General features: G+C 29.5%; 1 protein-coding gene across 1 annotated transcript in view; it reads left to right on the top strand.

Annotated features, from left to right (window-relative positions):
- The first annotated feature begins 7749 nt into the window (after positions 1–7749).
- Positions 7750–22587, top strand: part of LOC113389510 (histone deacetylase 9-like) — a 153590-nt gene continuing 138752 nt past the window's right edge. Inside the window, exon 1 of the mRNA XM_026626538.1 lies at positions 7750–7801. Within this exon, the coding sequence (XP_026482323.1) occupies positions 7768–7801 (34 nt within the window). The 5' untranslated portion in view covers positions 7750–7767. The remainder of the gene's footprint in view (positions 7802–22587) is intronic.

Below are 22587 nucleotides of genomic sequence, written 5' to 3'. Positions count from 1 at the left end.
AAACAGCTTTGCTGCATTTTTTTAGATTTCTTGGGAACTACAATCAGTATTATTCTGAGGGTCATAATATTCTGTGATCCCAGGTTTCAGTACAGTCTATGGCAGCTCGATGGCAAGCAGTAATGACATCGAATTTGTAAAATATCAATAGCATTGCTGCATTTCTTAGATTTCTTGGAAACTACGGTCATATTATTTCTGAGGGTCATAATATTCTTCATCATTTTTTTAATTTCTTGAACTACGGTCATATTGTTCGAGGTCCCAGGGCTCAGGCAGTCTGATGTCAAGCATTAGTGACATTGGTTTTTCGCTTGGGAATATATATATAGCAATATGTTCCAAGTAAATTTGATCATTACCCGGCATTGCTGAATCAATAACAAACTAGTCGTGCATGGCACTGTGCCTTAAGGCAAATTGCTGAAACTTCCCGTCCGTACGAAATGTTCGAGAAATATTCAATGTTTTCATATAGATTATTATAATACTGTAACTTTGTCTAAAATTTATAAGATTATATAAACTGAATTGCAAAGTTGAATTAATTTGTTTAAAATATATTAGAACTTTAGTCAGAATTAAAATTAAAATCTGAATTATTTTAGATATACAAAAAGAATTTTTTTGAAAATTAAAAAAAGAAATGAAAAAGAATGAAACATTTTTTTTCCTAAAGCAATTATTTTGTCAAAACAAGCAGAAATTTCTTTGAATCATTCAAATTGGACGCTTAGTTCTCTCATCTGGACCTACCTTTGCTAAAAACTAACTTTACTCAATACTACTACTACTTTAATCATAGGAATTGAGATTCAGCTATTTAGGTAAAAGCTGTAATTTTTTTTACAAAGATACAGGCAATTAGATTTGGAATCACTATCATATTATTATATTGCAAGTGTTTTTGTGGTTTGTATATAGTAACATCTACAGACGCACATTGTCAGTAGAATATTTTTATGTGTAGACTGAGGTCAAGTAGGGTGCTTGATTAGAGTTTTTGCAGCCAGCTTTAAACACACGTCTTTAAACTTTCCAAAAAAGAAGCTTACATTCATTTGCAGGATGTGATTTGCTATTTTATGATTTCTATGTAATTTTAGTCATTCTGACTCGTTTTGGTACCAAAGTGTATGTGAGAAAATTTGACCATTTCTCGATTTTTTTTTTCAAAAATCACTAATTTCAAAAGTTTTAAATTCATTTGATGAAACTCGATATATCGACTTTATAAGGACTCGTGTTCATTATTTTTGTACTACTATTGGCTCTGCCGTTTCTTTTTAAATTAGCATATAAGTGCAATATATAGTCAATAGTTCCTTAAAAAATTAAAAATTGCTCGGAACATACAGTAAAAAGCGAGAACTTTTGACCTAAACAGTAATTGATTTAATCGATTTGTATACATATAAAGTTCATGCAAGTTGTTTCTACTAGGTAAAATGACACTTCCAACTAGTTTTTAACTTTGTTTTGAGTTTTTACATATCTTTACGTTTCGAGGTTTCTAAACATTTTGACATACCTTAGAAAAAATGGATGTATGTATGTGTGCGTGTGCGTGTGTGTGTGCGAATACAAATTTTCGTTGACGATTTTGGAGCACGGATCAATCGATTTGAATGATTCGATTAACATTCGATTCCTATTGATAAGGAGACGGCTGTCAGTTTTTGGCATAGGCAGGTCGAGCCGTTTCGAAGATACTGGACAAAAAGTGTCAAAATGGTAATTCAGTTTTTGCGAGAACCGAGCGTCCGATTTGATGATTTAAGAAACATTTACTTATGTCTGAATGAATAATTGATCAAAATGTTTAGGAGGCATTTCCAGTGAGAAAATGCCATTTGGCGGTCAAAAATTATCGTTAGATATATGCACATCAAATTATAAGATTTTGAGAGATTTTAATAACAAGTACAAATTTTGTTATATTTTCTATGGGTTCCGTACCACGATTTGCTGTTTGACCGTTTGACTGCGGCTCAGCGCTTACGCGCTTCGACTTCGTCTCTAAAACAGCTGTGCAGTTCGATCTCTTCGAAAAAATTCGATATAAAAAAAAAAACTAAAACTATCAAAACAGTTGTTTTTTTTTTCAAGTTCTTCAAAAAATATCAAATTATTCCATGTTTTCAAAATGTTCAATAAAGTTTAAAAATAACACAAACTTTTAAAACAATTCAAAACTCTCAATAGAACTATTTTTTCAGAAATCTCAGAAAAATCCAAAGTTTTCAAAAATTTAATTTGTGGTACAGGAAGTTCCAGCATTTGCTTTAATGCACGATGCCTTGCACCACTAGTTATAAAATAAAATTAGAGCATCAAATGTTAACTCAGTGTATGTAAATTCCAATTCCAGTCGAATCTGCATAAATTATATATCTATGGTATATAGAAATGTTCAGTCAGAATACAAATTTATTTTATGATTGCCTTTCTTTTACGATATTGTACCTAGAAATCAGTTCTTTGTTCGTGACTGCTACATGCTTATTGTTGTATGATTCTCAGAAATATTTATTAGGCAAACACAACTGCCACCTAACCACAGGGTGGGGTGCTGACTCAGTCAGCCCCCACACAAAAGCCCCCCCACACTTATTTTCCAGCCCACTAATTGATATGCATTTGGGAAATGTGATATAGAACGGCTTACTGTAATTTATGTGTAAATATTGGAATAATATGTTAAACTGAACTTGAACTAGAGATTATTATTATCAAGGAGGAATGGAATCTTCTAGATCTTTTGAAGAAAAAAGTTTAGAACTAGATAGTTTTATATACTTTCTTACATTCTTGATGCCGGTTCAAAATACCTTTTATTCTATGGATCGTTTATTTTGCAATGCTATTATTTATTTTGTATTTAAAATACGTTAATCTTAATAGTTCAAGAAATTTTTTTTATTCTCTTTATTGATTTACAATCTGTCTTTACAAAAAGGAAGACATTCAGTAATTTTGATGATATATGAAATATTAAACATTAGATCTAAAAGGTTACCCAGTTTTTCAATTTGATATATTAAATTTAAATTCTGTGATTATATAGAGTAAACTTAAAAAAAAAAGATCTATGAGATAAATGAGTATAAATTGTGAATTATAACAACAAATAAAAAAGACATAACTTATAAACTAAACACAATAAAAACAAAAAAATATAAATAAACAACTAAATAAGTTGTACTGCTAATTAGAATGAATATATTATATATTATGTAGAGGTCATCCAAGAAAATAGCTTGTAAAAGTGTATCGATCTAGTGGTGCATGGAATCCGTACCAAAATTTTGAAGTTAAATTGATTTTTGAGATTTTTTTTTCAATTTGACTTTTCAGAAAAATTTTATATTCGCACACACAACACACACTTCTACAAAAATCTACAAAACTGACATCAACTCGATATACTTATAAATCATTCATCAATTAATATATTGATTTTAGTGATGTACGTCGATTATTTACACGTATAGGTACTTTAAACTACTACTTGCTTTAAGGCGAAATGCCACTTAAGTTCCATCTTTAAACTTTTTTTTTACCACTTTATTATATTTTTTTTAGCTCTAATATAGTATGAGTTCATAATACTTTCCAAAGTATTTTTTTATGAAGATGTGTTGTTTTCAGAATTCTGTACATTGTATGAAATAGTTGCCCAACGAAGTTGAATGTCTGACAAGTTAATAGAATATGCCAAGAACATTGAAAATAAAACCAAAATTGTTATTTACTCTAAAATGTGTATGTAGTTATAAAAAATCATAATTTGGTTGTTTGATAAAAATAGTAGGTATGGTGGTACATATTGGATTCTTTTATTTTTTAGTTGATTCTGTTGACTTCGATTAAAAGATACAATTTTAATATACAAATATGATGAACAATTTATTTATTAAACTATTACTACTTATCGAAGGAAAAGATTTTTTATATTTCTGAAACGTAGAAATAATTATAAATAAAATACATATTTTTTTTATTGGAAAGCTACATGTTCAGAAAAATAAAATAACAATTTAATGCTCATGTGCAAATATATATTATACGTAGGAGTATACATATTTATTAGGGTGGTCCTTAATAAGGATGCGTTCGAATTTTCTTGCCCCCAAGGGCTCAAAATGCTTCCAAATTGTTAAAAAAAAAATTCCCTGAAAGTTTTAGCTTTTATTTAAGATAGTCTGCACTACAACCAAAGTTTCTTGGTTCTTCTTCCTAAATGAATACTTATTTTATAAAATTAATCAAATGTTTGTTGAATTTTTTTTAATTATAATCAAAATAAGCAAATACAATGTTATTCTCAAAATTTTGATTCACTTATCGCAGTTATAAAGTTCTAAAAAACAAATGGAATTTTACCCATGTTATTTTCATAAGAAACTTTGGTTGGAGTGCGAAAACGGCTCAACTGATTTTTACCAAAAACTAATCAGCAAAATTATTTGCTATATTATGTTTCATACTTTGTCATTTCATACATTTTTTTAAGATTTGTGCCAGAAAAGGCACTACAAAATTTTACTACTACGTGCTTCAGAACTAAAAATGATCCAGAAAGACCTTCTGGAATTGAAATATGTGAATTACAAATCAATAGATAGAATAACTGGGTGTAAGTGGCATTTCTTGTTCTAAAGGTACGTCCCATAATTCAAAATTTTATGATTTTTTTTAAATGAAACCGCTTATCGTAAATTTATAGTATTTAGGATGATGGAGAATAATTACAGTTTTCATATAATTTAGTACTTTACTATAAGAACAAAATCACATAGGCTAGTATCAATTATGTCATTAGTTGTATTGCCAAATTAAATATATTTTAATCACAAGAACAAAATATAAATGAAGCGTTTCGAAGAGCTTGTTAAATATAGAACCATCAGTTTCAGTGCAACTTTGTAGTATTGAAGAAAATTTATTGCTATATATTTTTATCTGGATAGAAATAGAAAAAATGTCTTGAAATAGAATAAGGTATTAACAGCCAATTTTTCGGATTTACAACAAAATGAAGTACCTTTTTTAATTTTTGCGAAGGCAGGTCTAGGGGTTCAGAGATCGAGTGAAAAAAGTGAAAAGAAAAGCCATTGAATTTAGAGTTTTTTTTTAAATCTATCACCTTACCCTTGTTATATTAAATTTTTGCTAAAATATTTCCTTCTTTTATCCTTTAGAAAAATAATGAATTATTTTCATATACAATGCAATTAAACTAAAATCCTATTATTTCCCAGAAGGTTATATTATTTCCAATTAAGAGCTAAAAATCTCAGATGAATTCAATGGTTCAATGAAATTTCTAATACATTGTCTTCAATAAGAAAACCTTCATAATAAAGCATCCTTGGATGGAGAAGTTCTTAATTGATACAAAATATCTGATGCATTTCAAAAACAAGATAAATGCTAAGTCAAGCAAAAGTAGCAAATATTATAGTTGATTTTGTGAAAAGCAACCTTGACAAATGAGAAAATATTGAAGTTAATTAGTTCTTTATAGATATTGTTAGTAATAATTGAGAGAAAAAAACAATCCTTGAGATTGTACTGTCACCAAATAATTGAATGTTCTTGTCCTTGAGATAAAATGAAACGTATATCTAATGTTAGAAATGTAGATATTAAATTTTATGGAACGGGTTGAATATAAAGATGTCAGAATATCAAATTTTATCATGCAAATCATGATTGCAAAATGGTAAAAGACTTCAACATTTTATTATTGAAGAATTTTGGGTAAAATACGAAAATCTAAATTGGCATGATTTTTGCTAGAAACATTTGTTCGAATGGCTTTCAAATTTTTAAAATCGGTTCAGCCGTTTTTGAGAAAACGTAGACGAAAGGTCAAATTTAGGTTCACATACAAATACAGATATTTTTAACTTCCCGTAGGGTAGTTATAGTAATGGGCCGAAAATCGAAAATAAAATTTTTTGCATTTCTCGACGTTTTGAAGGTTTCTGAACATTTTGGCATACCTCAGAAAAAATGGATGTGTGTGTATGTGTGTGTATGTGTGCGTGTGTATGCGTGTGTGTGTCTTGTATGTCCGCATTTTTTTGTCCACGTTTTCGGGCGCACGGATCAACCGATTTGAATGGTTTAAAAACGTACGATCTCTGTTGATAGGGAGATGTGCTGATTAGTTTTTGGCAAAGGCAAGTCCAGCCGTTACGGAGAAACGGAGCAAATAGTGCAGAAAATACAAATCGAGTTTTTTGAGAGAACGGAGTATTCGATTTGAATGATCTAAAAAACATTCAATTTGTAATGATTGGGAGAAGAGGTGATTAGTTTTTGGCAAAGACAGGTCCCGCCATTTCGAAGCAAAAATAAATGTGCAAACAATGGCAGTTTTTGAGTCCTATTGAACTATGCGTCCGATTTGAATGATCTAAAAAAGTTTCTGCTTGTATTGACAAAACAATTGCTTTTGAGGCTAAAAAATTATTATATCTTTTTTTATTTTCCATAAAATATTTTGTAATTTTGGATTAATAATTCAAAAAATTACTCAGGCTAAGCACAGTATAAGCGCCACTCTGGTACAAATGTTTACCCAAGTGCGTTTAGACTGTTTATGTACTGGAGAACTGTTACAATTTTGTGAAAACTATTGAAAAATGTGAAAATGCCGCCAAGCTAAGCACAGTATAAGTGAAAATGTCGCACAGAATTATTTGCAAATGCGTTCAGACTGTGACTACACGGGAGCACTTTTTCAATTCTATGGCAACTATTTTTTTTTAAATTAAATTCGAAATGAAATGACGATTGTTAATGTTCTGGAGATAAATTGATTTATTTATGATTTACATTTAATTTGCTCAGATATAACAAGATAGCAAAAATAATGAATGTTACAGCATTTGTAATAATATATTTGAAAACGTTTAAAATTTCTCCAATATTTCGTTACGGTACGGGAAGTTCCAGCAATTGGCCTTAAGGCACGATGCCATGCACCCCACTAGTTTAATTTATATTTTTTAGTAGAATAATTAACAATGACCGTACAATTAGTCTAGTTAGTGATTTTATGGATCAAATATACTGAAGAAACGAATCTTGGTCGCCCACAAAAAGCTTCTATTACGCCCTCATTTAAAAATTATGTGTAATTCGTGTAAATATAAAATTAGACGTATAAATCAGATCGGAAACATGTTTTTTATTTGTAATAAACCATATAAAACAATTCTCCCATGAATTTTCCAAATTTTACATAAATTTGAAAACAAATATTGTCCGGTCCATCTAAAAACAAGATTTGAATATTGCGCCACGATTTTTTATCACGATATATTTCTACTGGAGATGGTAATTGTCGAAGGGAAGTTCCATGAAATAAATGCTGCTTTGGTTAGAGAAATAGATTTAAAATTTAAATCTAATCCATTTATTTCGTGGAACTTCCCTTCAGCAATTACCTTTCCCTATACACCAGGCCGTTTTCCACTTATCCCAAAATTCCACCAATTAAGCAGCCTTCCAAACGTTGACATCTAAATATTTGATTTGCCGATATGATGTCATAGTTTCCATCCACGACCCTTATCTTCCACCAGTATTTAGGGCGTGGATATTATTGGATTTGGGTATGGGTATAAAGGGACTTGTTAACAAAATTGATAGATTTTAAGTGTATCTATATCTATTATTCGATGACGTCATCATCTGATGTGAATTTTTTATTGTTTTTATAGATTTGTGGAGACGAAAAGTCGGGCTGAAATGTCACAGGACACGAGGCGAGCGCCGCAACATGGTGAGTGCTGGAAAATTTTATAAAGGACACATTATTTTAGAATTAAATGAGCATATATATTATATATATATATATATATATATATATATATATATGTATATCTTCTATATATATAAAAATAAGTCGCGTTTTCCTTCCTGACGAAATAACTCCAGAACGCACGAACCGATTTCGACAATTTTGCATTCGTTAGAAAAGACTCGGGCTCCGCAAATTTATAGCTAAGAAAATTAGTGGTGCATGGCATCGTACCTTAATGCAAATTGCTGGAACTTCACGCACCGTAATTAAAAATTCGAGTAATTAAGAATTATCAGAATTATGCTTGGTTAAGTCAACGAGCAATTCTTGCCGCAAAGAATAATGATGTACACGCACTGAATTTCACCATTCAATCAAAAATTGCAAGCGATTTCGTGACATACCAATGATTCCGACTGGTCTTCCGTTTGACTTCAAACGATTGCAATTTCCATTTGGCCTTGCTCTCGCAATGACAACTAACAAGTCGCAAGGCCAATCGCTTAGTGTTTGCGGGATAAATTTCAAATAGATTATTTAGAAAATCATTGTTTTTTACATGGGCAGTTATACGTTGCCTGTTCACGAGTTGGAAAACCATCCGCTTTGTTTGTGTTAACGTCAGACCAAAAAACAAAAAATGTGGTTTACCAAAGAGCACTTCAATGAAACGGATAATTTGTGGATTCACTTTCATTTACTTAGAGAAGTTCAACTAAAAAACACTTCATTTTTGTAATCAAAATAAATTCGTTACTGTTGTATAATAAAATCAAATTTTTCCTTTTAAAATATAAAACAAACAAAAAATTGTTTTATCTTTCTCACGAAACCATCTGGTGGCGAAACGGAGTTCGTCGGGTTTGCTAGTATATATATATATCTATATATATATATATATATATATATATATATATATAACAAATGTATTCTGAGTGGATAGATAGATATTAATTTAGAAATATGAACATACAAACCCTCTTTTTTGCACTATTTATTAAATAATAATTTCACAAACGTTTCGAGACTAAGTTTGTCTCATCATCAGTCTGCTATAAATTTAAAATCTAAAATATGGAAATCTATATTACCATTATGTGTTATCCGTTACAAGTCGTTCACTATACTAAACTAAAATCTCTATCAAGGTCAAATAGATGAGTCATGAAATATCAAGTAGGAAAGAGAAGGAATAGGGCCCAGTTTAAAAACAGATTTACTACTAAAGGCCTCATATTTCCAATTCAATAATAAATTTTATACTATGATAAGAGGATGTCCTATGGGAAGTCTTAAGTCCCATATTAGCAGACTTAGTGCTACAAGATTTAGAAAATAGTGTATTGAATTCTTTAATTTGCAAACCACTTTTATATTTTAATATATATAATATATTTTAATATATTAATATATAATATATATATATATATATATATATATATATATATATATATATATTAAAATGATCTGTTTTTTGGTTCTGCTTCGAGGAGTAATGAGAATTACACGTCAGATTTTTTGCAACGTTTGCAATTACCAATGCTAATTAGTTTATAATTAAATGATGAATGGATTTGGAAGTTAATTAATTTAAACAATATGTATCAATCCAAAATTGACTGCGGGCTATAATTCTATCATGACCTGAATAATTATGACTGGTTTATTGGTAAATGTATGATTAAATATTTATACATTTATCGCCAAATTATCACTAGAAACATAAAATTTATTCCTGTGAATCTCTACATTGCCGATGAAAATTAAAATCTATTTTTGATTATGTAAAATACTAACGTGTGGGTCAGATAAATGTTAACATTAAGGAATTTTTGAACATTTTTGAATGCGAAGATACTAACTGAAAATAAATGTACAGGACGAGTGTAAATAACTTCACTCTCTACATAAAAAGCAAACATTTTCTATTGCTAAAAATGACGATTAAAATGTATTGTTTTTTTAAAATATCACAATAACTCTTAAATCAACTACATTAATCAATATTTCATCGGCTTGAGTTACGTTTTTTTATTTATTAAAGCCACATTTGGAATTCATGATTTATTCTAGTCCTATTTTTTAAAACATCTACTTTGCCATTTTTTCACTTAATAGATAGATGCAGAAAGTTAAGGTGACTATTTTTTCAAACACAGGGCACAAAAATTTGTTGTCTTTAATGAAATTCAATTAAACTATACACAACTAATTTTATTTAAGTACGTGATAAAAACCAGTTTTTTTAAGTGAATCAATTTTTCTATTAAAATCAATCCAGGGCAATTCTTGCTTCTAGAAAACTCCGAGGGAGCGGAGAAATTCTGGGTCTAATGATGACTTTAATAAAATAGTAATAAAAATGAAAATTAACCCACATTTGTTCAAAACATTTGCAATATTTAATTACTATTAAATTTGAAACTAGTCATAATTTGTGTTGTTTTTATAAAAATCGGCTAAAGAATACTGCAATTTATAATTAAATCTAATTTTTAAATACTTATCAATTTGATGACTTTTTTTTGAACTAATTATGTGAACTTTAAACATTATAGATCTTTGTACGGAAGATTTTGAAACAAAATTTGTACTTATTGTTAAAATCTCTGTGAAATTCCATCAAATGGTCGTTTTTGACCGCCAATTATTGTCATTGACATTGACAATTATCATTTTTTTTTTAATTTTTGTATTTTCGAAATCGCTGGACCTGCGTTTCCAATAACTCAATCAGATTTTCATTTCAATTCAATTTGAATTTATATTTTCAATATAAGTTAAATGTTCTTTGAATATTTACCGTTATTTTTGGCACATTTTGCACAGTATTTTCGATACAGCTAGACCTGCTTTCGGAAAAAACTAGGACCTGCCTTTACTCAGCACTTTCCGCCATTAATAGGAATCGAATGCGTTTTTAATCATTCAAATCAGTTAAGTCTGCTCTCGGAATCGTGTACGAAAAAATTGTATTCAGACAAACATACATGCGTACATACTAGACAAACATACCGTCTGTTCAAAAAGTACCCGGAATTTTCGTTTTTTCAAAAAAATATTTATTTATTCGTCTACATTAATGTGGTCCCCTTCAAAGTAGTCCCCCCCAGATATAATACACTTATGCCAGCGTTTTTTCCAATTTTCGAAGCACCCTTGATATTCACTTTTTGATATGTCCTTGAGCACTCTCAGCGATTTTCTTCAATCGAGGAAAACCGCCGTCCTTTCATGGGTCTCTTCAACTTTGGGAATAGGAAAAAGTCACACGGAGCCATATCTGGTGAATTTTTGCACTTTGCAACACTTTATTTCATTTTTTACGCAAAATTTAATACAAATTCTTTGACTTTTCAATTCTTCCATTGTAAAAATCGCCGAGCTCAGAAAAACACGTCGAACCTTAGCGACTACCACAGACAAAGTAAACAGTGAATATAGCTGAAAATTTCATCATACTTTAGGGGCATGTATACCAACACAATAAAAAAAAAATTTTGACAATCAGACACTCCAGACCCGCGAAATTTAATTATTAGTAATTCCGGGTACTTTTTGAACACACCTCGTACACCACCATTTCCTAAGGAATACCAAAATGTTCAGGAAGTCTTGAAACGTAAATATAAGCAAAAAATATATTTTCAATTTTTTTTTGCGATTACTATAACTTGCCCTACGACTTTAAACCGTGATATAATAATTCTGAAAATTTTGTTATTTTATTTGTGGCATCTAGGGATAAAACTCTTTTTTTTTAAGTTTGAGTAGGACAATTCACTTCTTCAACAAGAAGTGACATTGATCTAAATAAATATACATATTTATTTAACTTACCGTTAGTTATGGTAATCGCAAAAAAATAAAAACATTAATAAGAATCATGCAATGTTTTTGTGTCTCTTCTGAAATTTGTTTTTCGAATCATTTTCACGAAAAGCGGTTGTTAACCAACTAGCTTCATATGATTCTTCAAATTTTTAAAAATTACAATAGCACTGCGTTTTCATAGATTTAAATTACAAGCAGTTGCGTATAATCATATAATATTTATATATTTTTCATTTATCGAATAAATTAAGCTTTAGTTTTTTTTTACCTGTTCTATGTTTTGTAGCCGTGTAGTAGCGCATGGTAACCGCATTCCATCGAAGAAAAGCGCTTATAGTGCGGGGCGCACGTGCTATCGGGAAAAACTACATCACCTCGAGTCGCCACGCCGTGTGCGCGAGCTGGCCTAATGGCAATTTTCATCGTTTTCATCGGAAAACGCTATGAATCACCACACAAAAGCGACCAGGTCGATTTTTTAGGAATGCGCGATAATACAAATATTATTGAAACGATCTGAACGGTTTGATTAGATTTTGGTCGAAAGGTGAAAGATTAATACAAATCACTGATTCATAATCAATGCACTGTTTTTTCTTGTTGTGTATATAGAATACTTGAAAGTTTATACTGTACATTGTTTCAAATAAGTATAATTTTTATTTTTTTATTCAATTTTATTCTGTAATCTGTATATATTATTATATGAAGCGGAGAATGCTGACAGATATATGGTAGAATTAAGTTGATAACAAATTAGTTGATACCCTCAGTGGCATAGGGGGCTTCTATTAATCACGTGAGCGAGTTTTTAAGGATTTTTGGATCCCTCCTTTCCCTTGGTGATACATGGTGATATTCAAAATTAACCCCCCCTCCCCCATCAAACATCACATGTATATACATTAGGGTGGTCCTTAACAAGGACCTTTTCGAATTTGTTTGCTCCCAACGGCGCCAATGCTTCCAAATGAATAAAAAATGAATCTCTAATAGTATTAGCTCTTGATATAAACATTAAGATAGAGCGCACGCCAATTGAAAGATTCTTATATTTGTTATTAACATATGTCATTAAGTAAATTCTTGCGCCATCTGTACAGTATTTATGAACTCAAATATTATGACACATAGGAATATTTATGAACCACTTAACCTCTTGTATATAGTATATTTCTTCAAATGAATTTTTTGTTAAATAATGAACGCGACAATAAAGACTAACCCACGGAGACTACAGACTGCACAAAACAAAGCTTTACGACTAGCACTCAGCAAATCAAGGGATCCTCTGACCACATACCATTACTCTACATAATACATACATGAACAAACTGATGTACCGACTGTTAAGTTAAAAATCTCACTGGAAACTTTTACCTAAAATGTAGGGATCACTTGAAAAACAACATCCAGGCCCTTGACCAATATACAAGCGAAATAATTTGGTATTAGTCTAGTCATTATAGTAAGGTCACCTCGGAATTCAAGATACCCAGCTGTAAGCCTGTAAATACTTGTATATTGACACCTGAAAGTTGTCTCAAAACCTACATATGGTAGGGTGTACGTGTCATATGTAGGTTTTGAGACAACTTTTAGGTATCAATATACAAGTATTTACAGATTGACAGCTGCGTATCTCGAATTCCGAGATTCTTACCTAATTTAAGCTTAAATGACTGGACTATTGACTTACCCAACCTCGGCTAACTCTATATCAAGCAGTATGATATCAAATTTCCACTTGAGGTTTTAGATTTCAGATATAATCTCAAGTGATAATCGCCCTTCGTGGGCATTGCTGCAACACTAGTTTGTCCATTTTTTACAAAAAACTTGCAAGAAATTAAATTAAATGAGTGAAGCCAAATAGTGTAGTTTTTCTCCTTTCAATTAGAAAATTTAGTATTATCATACCTACTAAAAATTAGTAGGTACTTTCATATTATTAGCAATCTTTTGGCCTAAAATCTATGATAATTTAAAAGAATAAAAAATACAAAAGAATTAATTCTTAATAATAATAAAATACTTAAATATGTGATACGTGAGTTTGCTTATTTTAATTAAATATATATATATATATATATATATATATATATATATATATGTATGTACTTAGTATAATTCCAGTTAAGAGTAAAAGGGCTAATTGCTTGCTTAAAATATACGTATAAAAATTGGTTTTCGTACAGAAAAACTACTTGTTATAGATATTATTAAATAACTTAATTTATAAAAAAATAATAAAATTTTTTTCAAATAGTTTGTCATATTTTAAAAGTATTTTTTAAATCTAAAAAGTTCACGATTATAACTAGAATATTTCAAAGTTCTAGACTTATTTAATATTTGTTGATTGATATTTTTTGAATTATTTCATATTATTATGAAAAAAATATGTTTCGCCTGGCAAGTGACTCTTGCTATTTATTCACCCCGTACCCCCAGCTATTTTTTCCACCATATAGAAATATGAAAACATAAATATCATAATATTTTCCACGAACAGTTCATAATCCATTTGCTTTCTGAGGATTTGTTCGAACGATCTCGACATCATAAGGAAAGGAAAGGAATTCTATACGATATTATATTAGAGAAGCATTTTCGTTCGTTGTTCGGGGGAATTTGAGTTCAAGGCCACAATATTCTTGATCAATTTTCATGTGACATAAAAGAAAATATATATTGTTGTGCGAGTTGAACAGAACTTGAAGAGCTTTCTTTCGTAGTAGATTTTGTTCCAAGAAAACTGTATTGTTGTTGTTTTTATTTACTTTTATCCATATAATAAACAAGCAATTCTTATGTCTTACGTTTATATAGATTAACTATATTAGTCTTTCTCTTGGCCTTTTCCGTAGCCTAGTAGTAGGAGCTTTGGCCTCGTACAAAGTTTAGGGGTACAAATCTGGATACTGGGACAGCCCTTTTTCTACCAGTAGTGATCCAATATCTATTTGCCAATAGTGAATAAAGGATTATGATTTGATCAACTAAATATAATATGATTTGATGTGAAAATAGGCTTTCCAAACATTGTTACAATTAATTAAAATAATACTTCTACATAACTCTATATTTCATTTGGTCCAAAATTTTGTTTTCTTCTTTAATATATTAATGTAATTAATTAATAATTAATTTGATGTTTTTTTTGGTTGAACTTGCTTAATGATGACACATAGACAGTGTTGAAACGTACAAAATAATTAGTTAAATTAAACCTTCAAGAATACTTTTCAATGTCTTTCATAACTTAATTTTTGAAAAGAGCTAAGAAATAGTACAAATTTTAAAATTTAGTGAAGTAAATTGATTAAAATACTAAATATATTATGAAATTCCCGTAGGTTGAGTTATAGCATTTGCAAAAATATCGAAAATATTGCAAAAATATCGAAAATATTTCTTTAGCATATCGTTTTCGGATCTTGGCATTCTTATATTTAGAAAAAATGGATGTATGTGCGGATACAAATTTTTGTCTGATTAATATTTGGCAAAGGCTCAAAAACGGCTGAACTGATTTCAGAAATTCAAAAGCCATTTCATGTAACTCAATGAGGACTATCGCTTGCCAGTTTTGTGCGACAATCTGCCGAATCGTTTCTTTGTAATTTGGAAAAAAGTTTCAAAATTTTCGTCCACATACTACCGAATCTATCTTAAAACATCAAAAACTTTTTACTCGTTTTAGGTTAAAATCTACCAAACCGTTTTCTTGTAATTAACTGTTGAAAAAAAAAATTAGGTCGATTTTTATGGAATGTTTTATGGATTGTTTTGGCGATATATATCATGATCTTGTAGAATTTACCGAAATATTACGGCCTTACGACAAGTAGTTCAATTTTCAAAATTCATCAAAGTTGGAGAAAATGAGTAGTTTTTTTGACGTTTGTTAAAATTAAAATTAGACGATTTGCTTGGTATAACGATAGAGTACTTGGTCCTAATGAACATACTGAACCATTAAAGTCTTACGGTAACTGTTTTAATTATAAAAATGGTTGATTCTTGAAAATTTGCTTTTAGAAAATACTCCGAGTTAACGTGTTCGTTCGTTATCAATAATGTGTAATAAATCCACTCGGAATACTTCAAATCACTCATAAATTAATTTATTTTTTCACCAACTAGTTTGATTTTAGAATTTATCCAACAGTATTGTATGGAGCAAATAGCACAAAGCTAAATTTTCTGACATATAATTTTTCTCATAAATGGAATTAATGTTTCTCTCAAATTCCATCCTGAAGAAATGTGAAGAAAACCAAATACTTTTGGCCACACAATAAATATAATACATACATATATATTTCTATGTGTTTGTCGGTTTATTTCGCCGGGATGCGAGTTCAAGGGCATTCGTGTTGATCAGTTTTCGGATAGCGGCGTATGGAGGGCGGGGGATGGTGGTGCGTACGTTTACGCGCTTGTGTTGTACTCCATCGTACGGTGTAATATATATTTCATGCCCTCGCAAGGGCTGACGGCTGTCGGCCGCCACGCGGCCCCCGGCCGTCGCCGTAGGCCGCGCGCGCCTGCCAAGGTCGCCTGCACAATACGCTCTACCATCGCTCTACGCCCCGAAAGCGTTGCCGTTGCCGTTGCCGTTGCGGAGAGCACGGAAGCACAACCATAACTACAAACAGTGGGAAATTGATATGATATTGTAACGAAAGTAGTGGGGTGGGTGGCATCGTGCCTTAAGGCAAATTGCTGGAACTTCCCGTACCGTAATGAAATGTTCGAGGAATACTGAATGTTTTCAAATAGATTATTATAAATATTGTAACATTGTCTAATATTTATAAGTATTATATAAACTGAATTGCAGAGTTGAAATTATTTGATTATATTAGAACAGAATTAAAATAAAAATCTGAATTATTTTCGATATACAAAAAATTAAAAAAAAAAAATTGAAACAAATTTTTTTTTTCCAAAATCAATTATTTTGTTAAGACAAGCATAAAGTTCTTTGAATCATTCAAATCGGACGCTTAGTTCTCTTAAAAACTGCTATTTTTTACATATTTAGCTCTGTATCTTCGAAATGCCTGGGCCTGCCTTTGCCAAAAACTAATAAACACTTCTCCCAATCATTACTAATTGAATGTTTTTTAGATCATTCAAATCGGATACTCCGTTCTCTCAATAAAGTCGATTTCTATTTTCTGCACTCTTTGCTCCGTATCCTCGAAACGGCTGGACCTGCCTTTGCCAAAAACTAATCAGCTCTTTTCCCTATCGATAGGAATCGAATGTTTTTTGAACCATTCAAATCGGTTGATCCGTGCTCCCGAAAACGTGACTGGAAATTTGTATCTATACACACACATCCATTTTTTCTGAGGTATGCCAAAATGTTCAGAAACCTTCAAAACGTCGAGAAATGTAAAAATTTTCCATTCCGATTTTCGGCCCATTACAATAACTTACTCTACGGGAAGTTAATATGTACATATTTGATAAATAATTATATTTTAGGGTAAATTGTAGGAATTTACTGGATTATGGACATATATTAGATGAACTAATGGTTGCATGAGCTTCCCGATATTTGTAAAGAATCGACTTAATCAATAAGAATTGAGTTCAATTGGAATTCACATTGATTAAATTTTAGTGAAAGCGAAAATTTTATTTTCGAAATAAACTGTTAAACATTTTTTTTGAACACCTGATATTTTGGAAAAATGTTGGATAGGTCGTTTTGAAAATATAATGTTCCCCTCAACTAAAAATTAATCAATCATATCTCTCAAACATACTTTTAATATCTATAATTTTATAACCAAACCTAATTTGTTTAACACACTTTATTTCTTCCATTTCAGTTTCTAAAAATGTATTTAATTTGAATGTAGACGTCAACTGTAATCAGTAGCTAATACTAAAAACGACAATATACATATGCAAAAAATACTGAGATTCTAATTAGAATCACTTAAGGGGGTATTCTATTGTAGAGGCATGAATTGTAGGTCATTTTTAAATCATTGTGAAAAACAGGAATAAATTTTTTTTACTATCGTTTTTTCAAAACAGGAATCAATTTTTTTACTATCACTTTTTCTATAATTCATTTCACAGTGTACAGAAAAAAGTAAAAACAACTAGTGGCATCGTGCCTTAAGGTAAATTGCTGGAACTTCCCGTACCATAATTAAAAATCATGGTACGGAACCCAAAAAAATTAACACCAAATGTGTACACTTTATTAAAATCTCAACAAAATATTTGATAATTGGATGTACATATGTCCAATAAACATTTTTGGCTGCCGAATGACTTTTTTTTAACTTATTTTTATTGAGAATCTGTAACCGCTGGACCTGCCCAAAAATTTGAATAGTTCTTCATCTTGTCAATAGAAGTAAATTGTTTTTTGAATTGTTAAAATCGGATGCCCCGTTCTCTTAAAAACTGAGTTACCGTTTTTCGCACTTTTTGCCCCGTATCTTTAGAACGGCTAGACCTGCCTTTGCGAAAAAGTAATCAGCACGTCTCCTTATCAATACGAATCGAATGTATTTTGAATTATTCAAATCGGTTGAACCGTGTTCTCGAAATCGCCGACGAAAGTTTGTATCCGCACACACACACACACACTTACATCCATTTTTTCTGAGGTATGTTAAAATGTTCAGAAAGCTTTGAATCGTAAAGATATATAAAATTTTTCATATTTGATTTTTTTGCGATTACTATAACTTGCTCTATGGGAAGTTAAAAAAGTTGCTAATTTTGAAAAACAGTTGCTGAAGTGAAGGGACCTAAAAAATTTTTACATCATCATACCCACGATTTCAATCCGAAATGAAAAAAAAGATTACTAATTTATGATATTGTCGCTTTGGCATATACTACGGACAAGTAAAAAAAAAATTTTTTTTTCAAAATGGCGAATGTTGAAAAATGACTGTTTTTTGAGTTTAGCGATTTTTTAAATATTGTGAACATTGAAATTTGGCGATGAGTCTAGTATATACCGAAGAGGAGTCTATAAAGTGAGTATATAAGATAATAAAATTAACTAAAATTTTAATGATTTGTTTTTCTAAAAATTGTGTCGAAACCTTTTTTCAAATGATATACTAATAATGGCATCAAGGTAAATTTTAAACATTTTTCGTGTTATGAAAACATGAAATTTTCACGTTATGAAATAAAATGGGGGTGATTTTAGATGACAACACTAATAAGCATTTTAAAATTCCAGTTAATTTGATGAATTTGATATTATTTTCATGTAACGCATTTTAAAATTATGAAAATCTCTAAACTAATATATTTGATTAACTATAGGAACCAATATATAAATTGCAGGAATTTTCCCAATTGTGAGCAAATATATTATATGAATAAACATTTTAAATGCTCATGGTAATGGTATTGAGCTTTATATATTACGTAGAAAATGGTGTTTATAACGAAAATCCAATACAACAATTTGAATAACATTTATTTTAAAGATTATGTAAATTTCAAAACCATTATAAATATTTGATACACTAACTGAGCCATGACATGAATGTATTACAGGAATTTTCCCAATTGTGAACAAATATCAGATGAATAACATCAATAAGCATTTTTTATTTTGATTTATACATGCTAATGGGGGTGAACTTTAAATATTTATCCATAATATTTGAAGTTCAGTACCATAGCAAGTGTATTGCTATGGTACTGAACTTGGTATTACAATGAAAATTATATATTTTGAATAATGTTCATTTTGAAAATTCTAAAATTTTCAAAACTATTCTAATTATTTGGTGAACTAAATGATTCATAAGATAAATTCAGGATTTTTCCTTCTGTGAATAAATGGTAGTCAGACTTTTTACCATTTGAAATATGCATGCTGATGATACTGATCTTTTTTAAAATTATAGGAAATTGTGTTCACAATAATACAATTATAATATAATTCATTATGAAAATTCTTTAACCTTCAAAATTATTATAAATATTTGATAATCTAATGTAGAGTAATGTCAAGTAAATTGCAGGAATTTCCCCAATTGTGAACAAATATCAGATAAATAACATCAAAAAGCATTTTATATTTTGATATATCCATGCTAATGGTACTGAACTTTGCATATTAAGGAGAAAATTGTGTTTGCATTGAAAATAATACGATCATAATGAAGTTCATTCTAAAAGTTCCAAAAATTATTTTAAAACCATTGCAAAAATATTACACTTTTTAAATTTCTTAATAAAATTGAAAATAAAATAAAAAAAATAAAAGATTTGCTTTGATCGAATCTTGTAAGTGTTTACAATTTTATAAGTAATTTTTGTAGTTTTATTTATTGTTATGGAAATTAAAATTTACCATATATATTTAAATATTGTGATGAGCTTTACAAAAATTCATAGGACCGTTTTTGCACATTCCCTTCTTTTCATATATTTTTATGAAGTACATGTACTATAAAATGATATGATGTTCTTGATATGTACAGATTTAAATAAATTATTTTAATTTTTCAAGTTTTTGTTAACGATTACAGAAATTTTTACCCTATTTTGTTACATGGATTCAAGAGCTTTATACATTTACTTTATTTTCATGATTTTGGCAATGAATCCGCCGAACACTTCCAAATTAACTATTTGTAAATCGCATTTGAACATTCTAGAAAACTTTTTGCATATTTTTTTTTTAAATTTTATTTGCAATTTCAGAAATGATGTAAAATTGTCTAATTTTATCTACTTAAATAACTAGACCCAGGCTTTCACACAAAAACTTCAAATGTTGACATGTTGACATTCTATCAAGTGTATGACTTGTAGATAGTCTTCAATTTTTTTTTAAATTTTTATTATCATTTTATGAATCAGTATTAATAGTAGTGAAATTTTATTCATTGTAATATTTCATAAATATATATAATATAAAAGTTATAACAATATGACATTTTCTACTGATGATTATACACAATTTATTGCGCCGGACCGTTGAATTCTTTGGTACGCGCTTCAAGGTCGTCTTAAAATAAAAGCTTCATGGATACGAGCTTTCAAAAGCTTTCGACGATTTTAAGAGATGATATTGTTTACCATGGCCATTATGTAAATTCGTTTTATGGAATATCACAACACTTAAAATATAAAACTTATCAAATCCAAAAAAAGAATTAAAAGTAATTTATATTTAATGTATTATTTGTTTTAATAAATTTGAATTATTTAGTCGCATAGTAACGGTAGACATTAAAAATAAATTTTTATTTGGATAGGTATTAAAATTGCAAATGATTGCATATATATTATGGATAAACATCTTTGACTAAGTAAGTTTTTGGAGAAACATAATAGAACTTCTATGTTAATAATTAATATATTGGAAAACTGCTTGATTTCCAATATATTAATTAAGAGTTCCTTCTAGATTTAATGAACAATTATTCCATCAGCGTTTTACATCTCTTAATGAGGAAGAAACTTACAAATCTTTTTTTTATTTGTTTTGTTGGCAATGTTTTTTGGGATTTGAAGGGATAGAAATTCTGATTTAATTTCTGAGTTTAATTTTCTAATATTGCTATGTCTCTTGTTTATTAGTTGTATATTTGTTTTTTTTTGAAAATTATATTTGCGTAAATAGCAACCTTCGAATATAACCCATAGCAGTTCAATGCTTTTACTGTAAATGGCTTGTTCTGTATATATTGAAAGGTCCTATAACCCTTCCTTGCGGAATTCCGAGATCGGTCTCGAATGTTATTGGGTTACGCGCAAGATATAATCACTGTAAATTATTTTAGACATTTGTGTTATTTAGCTCATATAAATAACAAAGTATTTCTGATTGCTAAAATAAAATCATATAGAATAAAAATTTCTGGGGAATGAAAAGTCTTGTTTATTATCATTAGAAGACTTATTATTATATAATTAAATAGCAGTTCAGCGCGTATAAATACAATGTATTTCGAGTTTCTAGAATAAATTTAATAGAATATTTTTTAGGTATGAAAAGTTTTTCTGTTTTAGATACCTGGATAGTACATTAATAAAAGGTAAAACGTTAACCACTGGGTTTTCCTTTTAAAATTCTATAATATTGTCAAATTAATTACTCAATGTCTTTCTTTATGGACAGATTGTAATTTATAAGAAAAAAAAGATACCTGGACAAAAATATCCTAAAATGTCGGTTTGGTAACCACAAATAAACCTTAGACATAGGATATTATCTTGAACATTATTATTTATTAGTTAGCAGCTCGGCTCATATGAATATCAATTTTTCACTGGTATTCAAAATAAATTATTTGGAAAAAAATTTGGGGTATGAAAAGTCTTGCTGATTTGAATCATGGATAATAATAAACTAAAAGTGTCGGTTTGGTGAAAAAAGTGAATCTTTCTCTTAGGAACACAAAATTTTAACTTTTTTCATAGAACTCTCGGAAGTTTTTAGTTTCGTACAAATAAATAAGTTCTTCCATACCTTCTTTTTTATTGAGGGTGGTTCCAGAAACTTTCCCTTAGGGCACAGTGGCACTGAAGGACAATTTTCTTGGTATATAGTATATAATGCTCATAATTTCACAGGATATATAGTATGTATAGTATACAGGACTAATACATTATATTGTCTGATCTATTTTAGTCTGCGCTCTCAGAGTGCCCGATATTGATGTGACCTTGATAAGTGTGTATGTGTTGCACGTGGAACTTTGATATAATATTATATATATATATATATATATATATATATATATATTATATATATTATATGATGAAAATATGCTTTCAAATCGGAATAAAAACTTTCATGCAATTCCATGCACAAATCGTTTAAATAATAATCATTTAAAAGCATTTTAAAACCTTTTAAACTTTTATAAAGCTCGTAACAAAGGTTATATTTATTATTCATTAGAAAC

Source organism: Ctenocephalides felis, unplaced genomic scaffold (genome assembly GCF_003426905.1).
Source record: "Ctenocephalides felis isolate EL2017-DRISC unplaced genomic scaffold, ASM342690v1 CF-g0.4_SCAFFOLD_03573, whole genome shotgun sequence".
Classification (NCBI taxonomy): Eukaryota; Metazoa; Arthropoda; class Insecta; order Siphonaptera; family Pulicidae; genus Ctenocephalides; species Ctenocephalides felis.
Note: the sequence above shows the minus strand (reverse complement) of the source record. Positions and strands in the feature narration are given on the sequence as shown.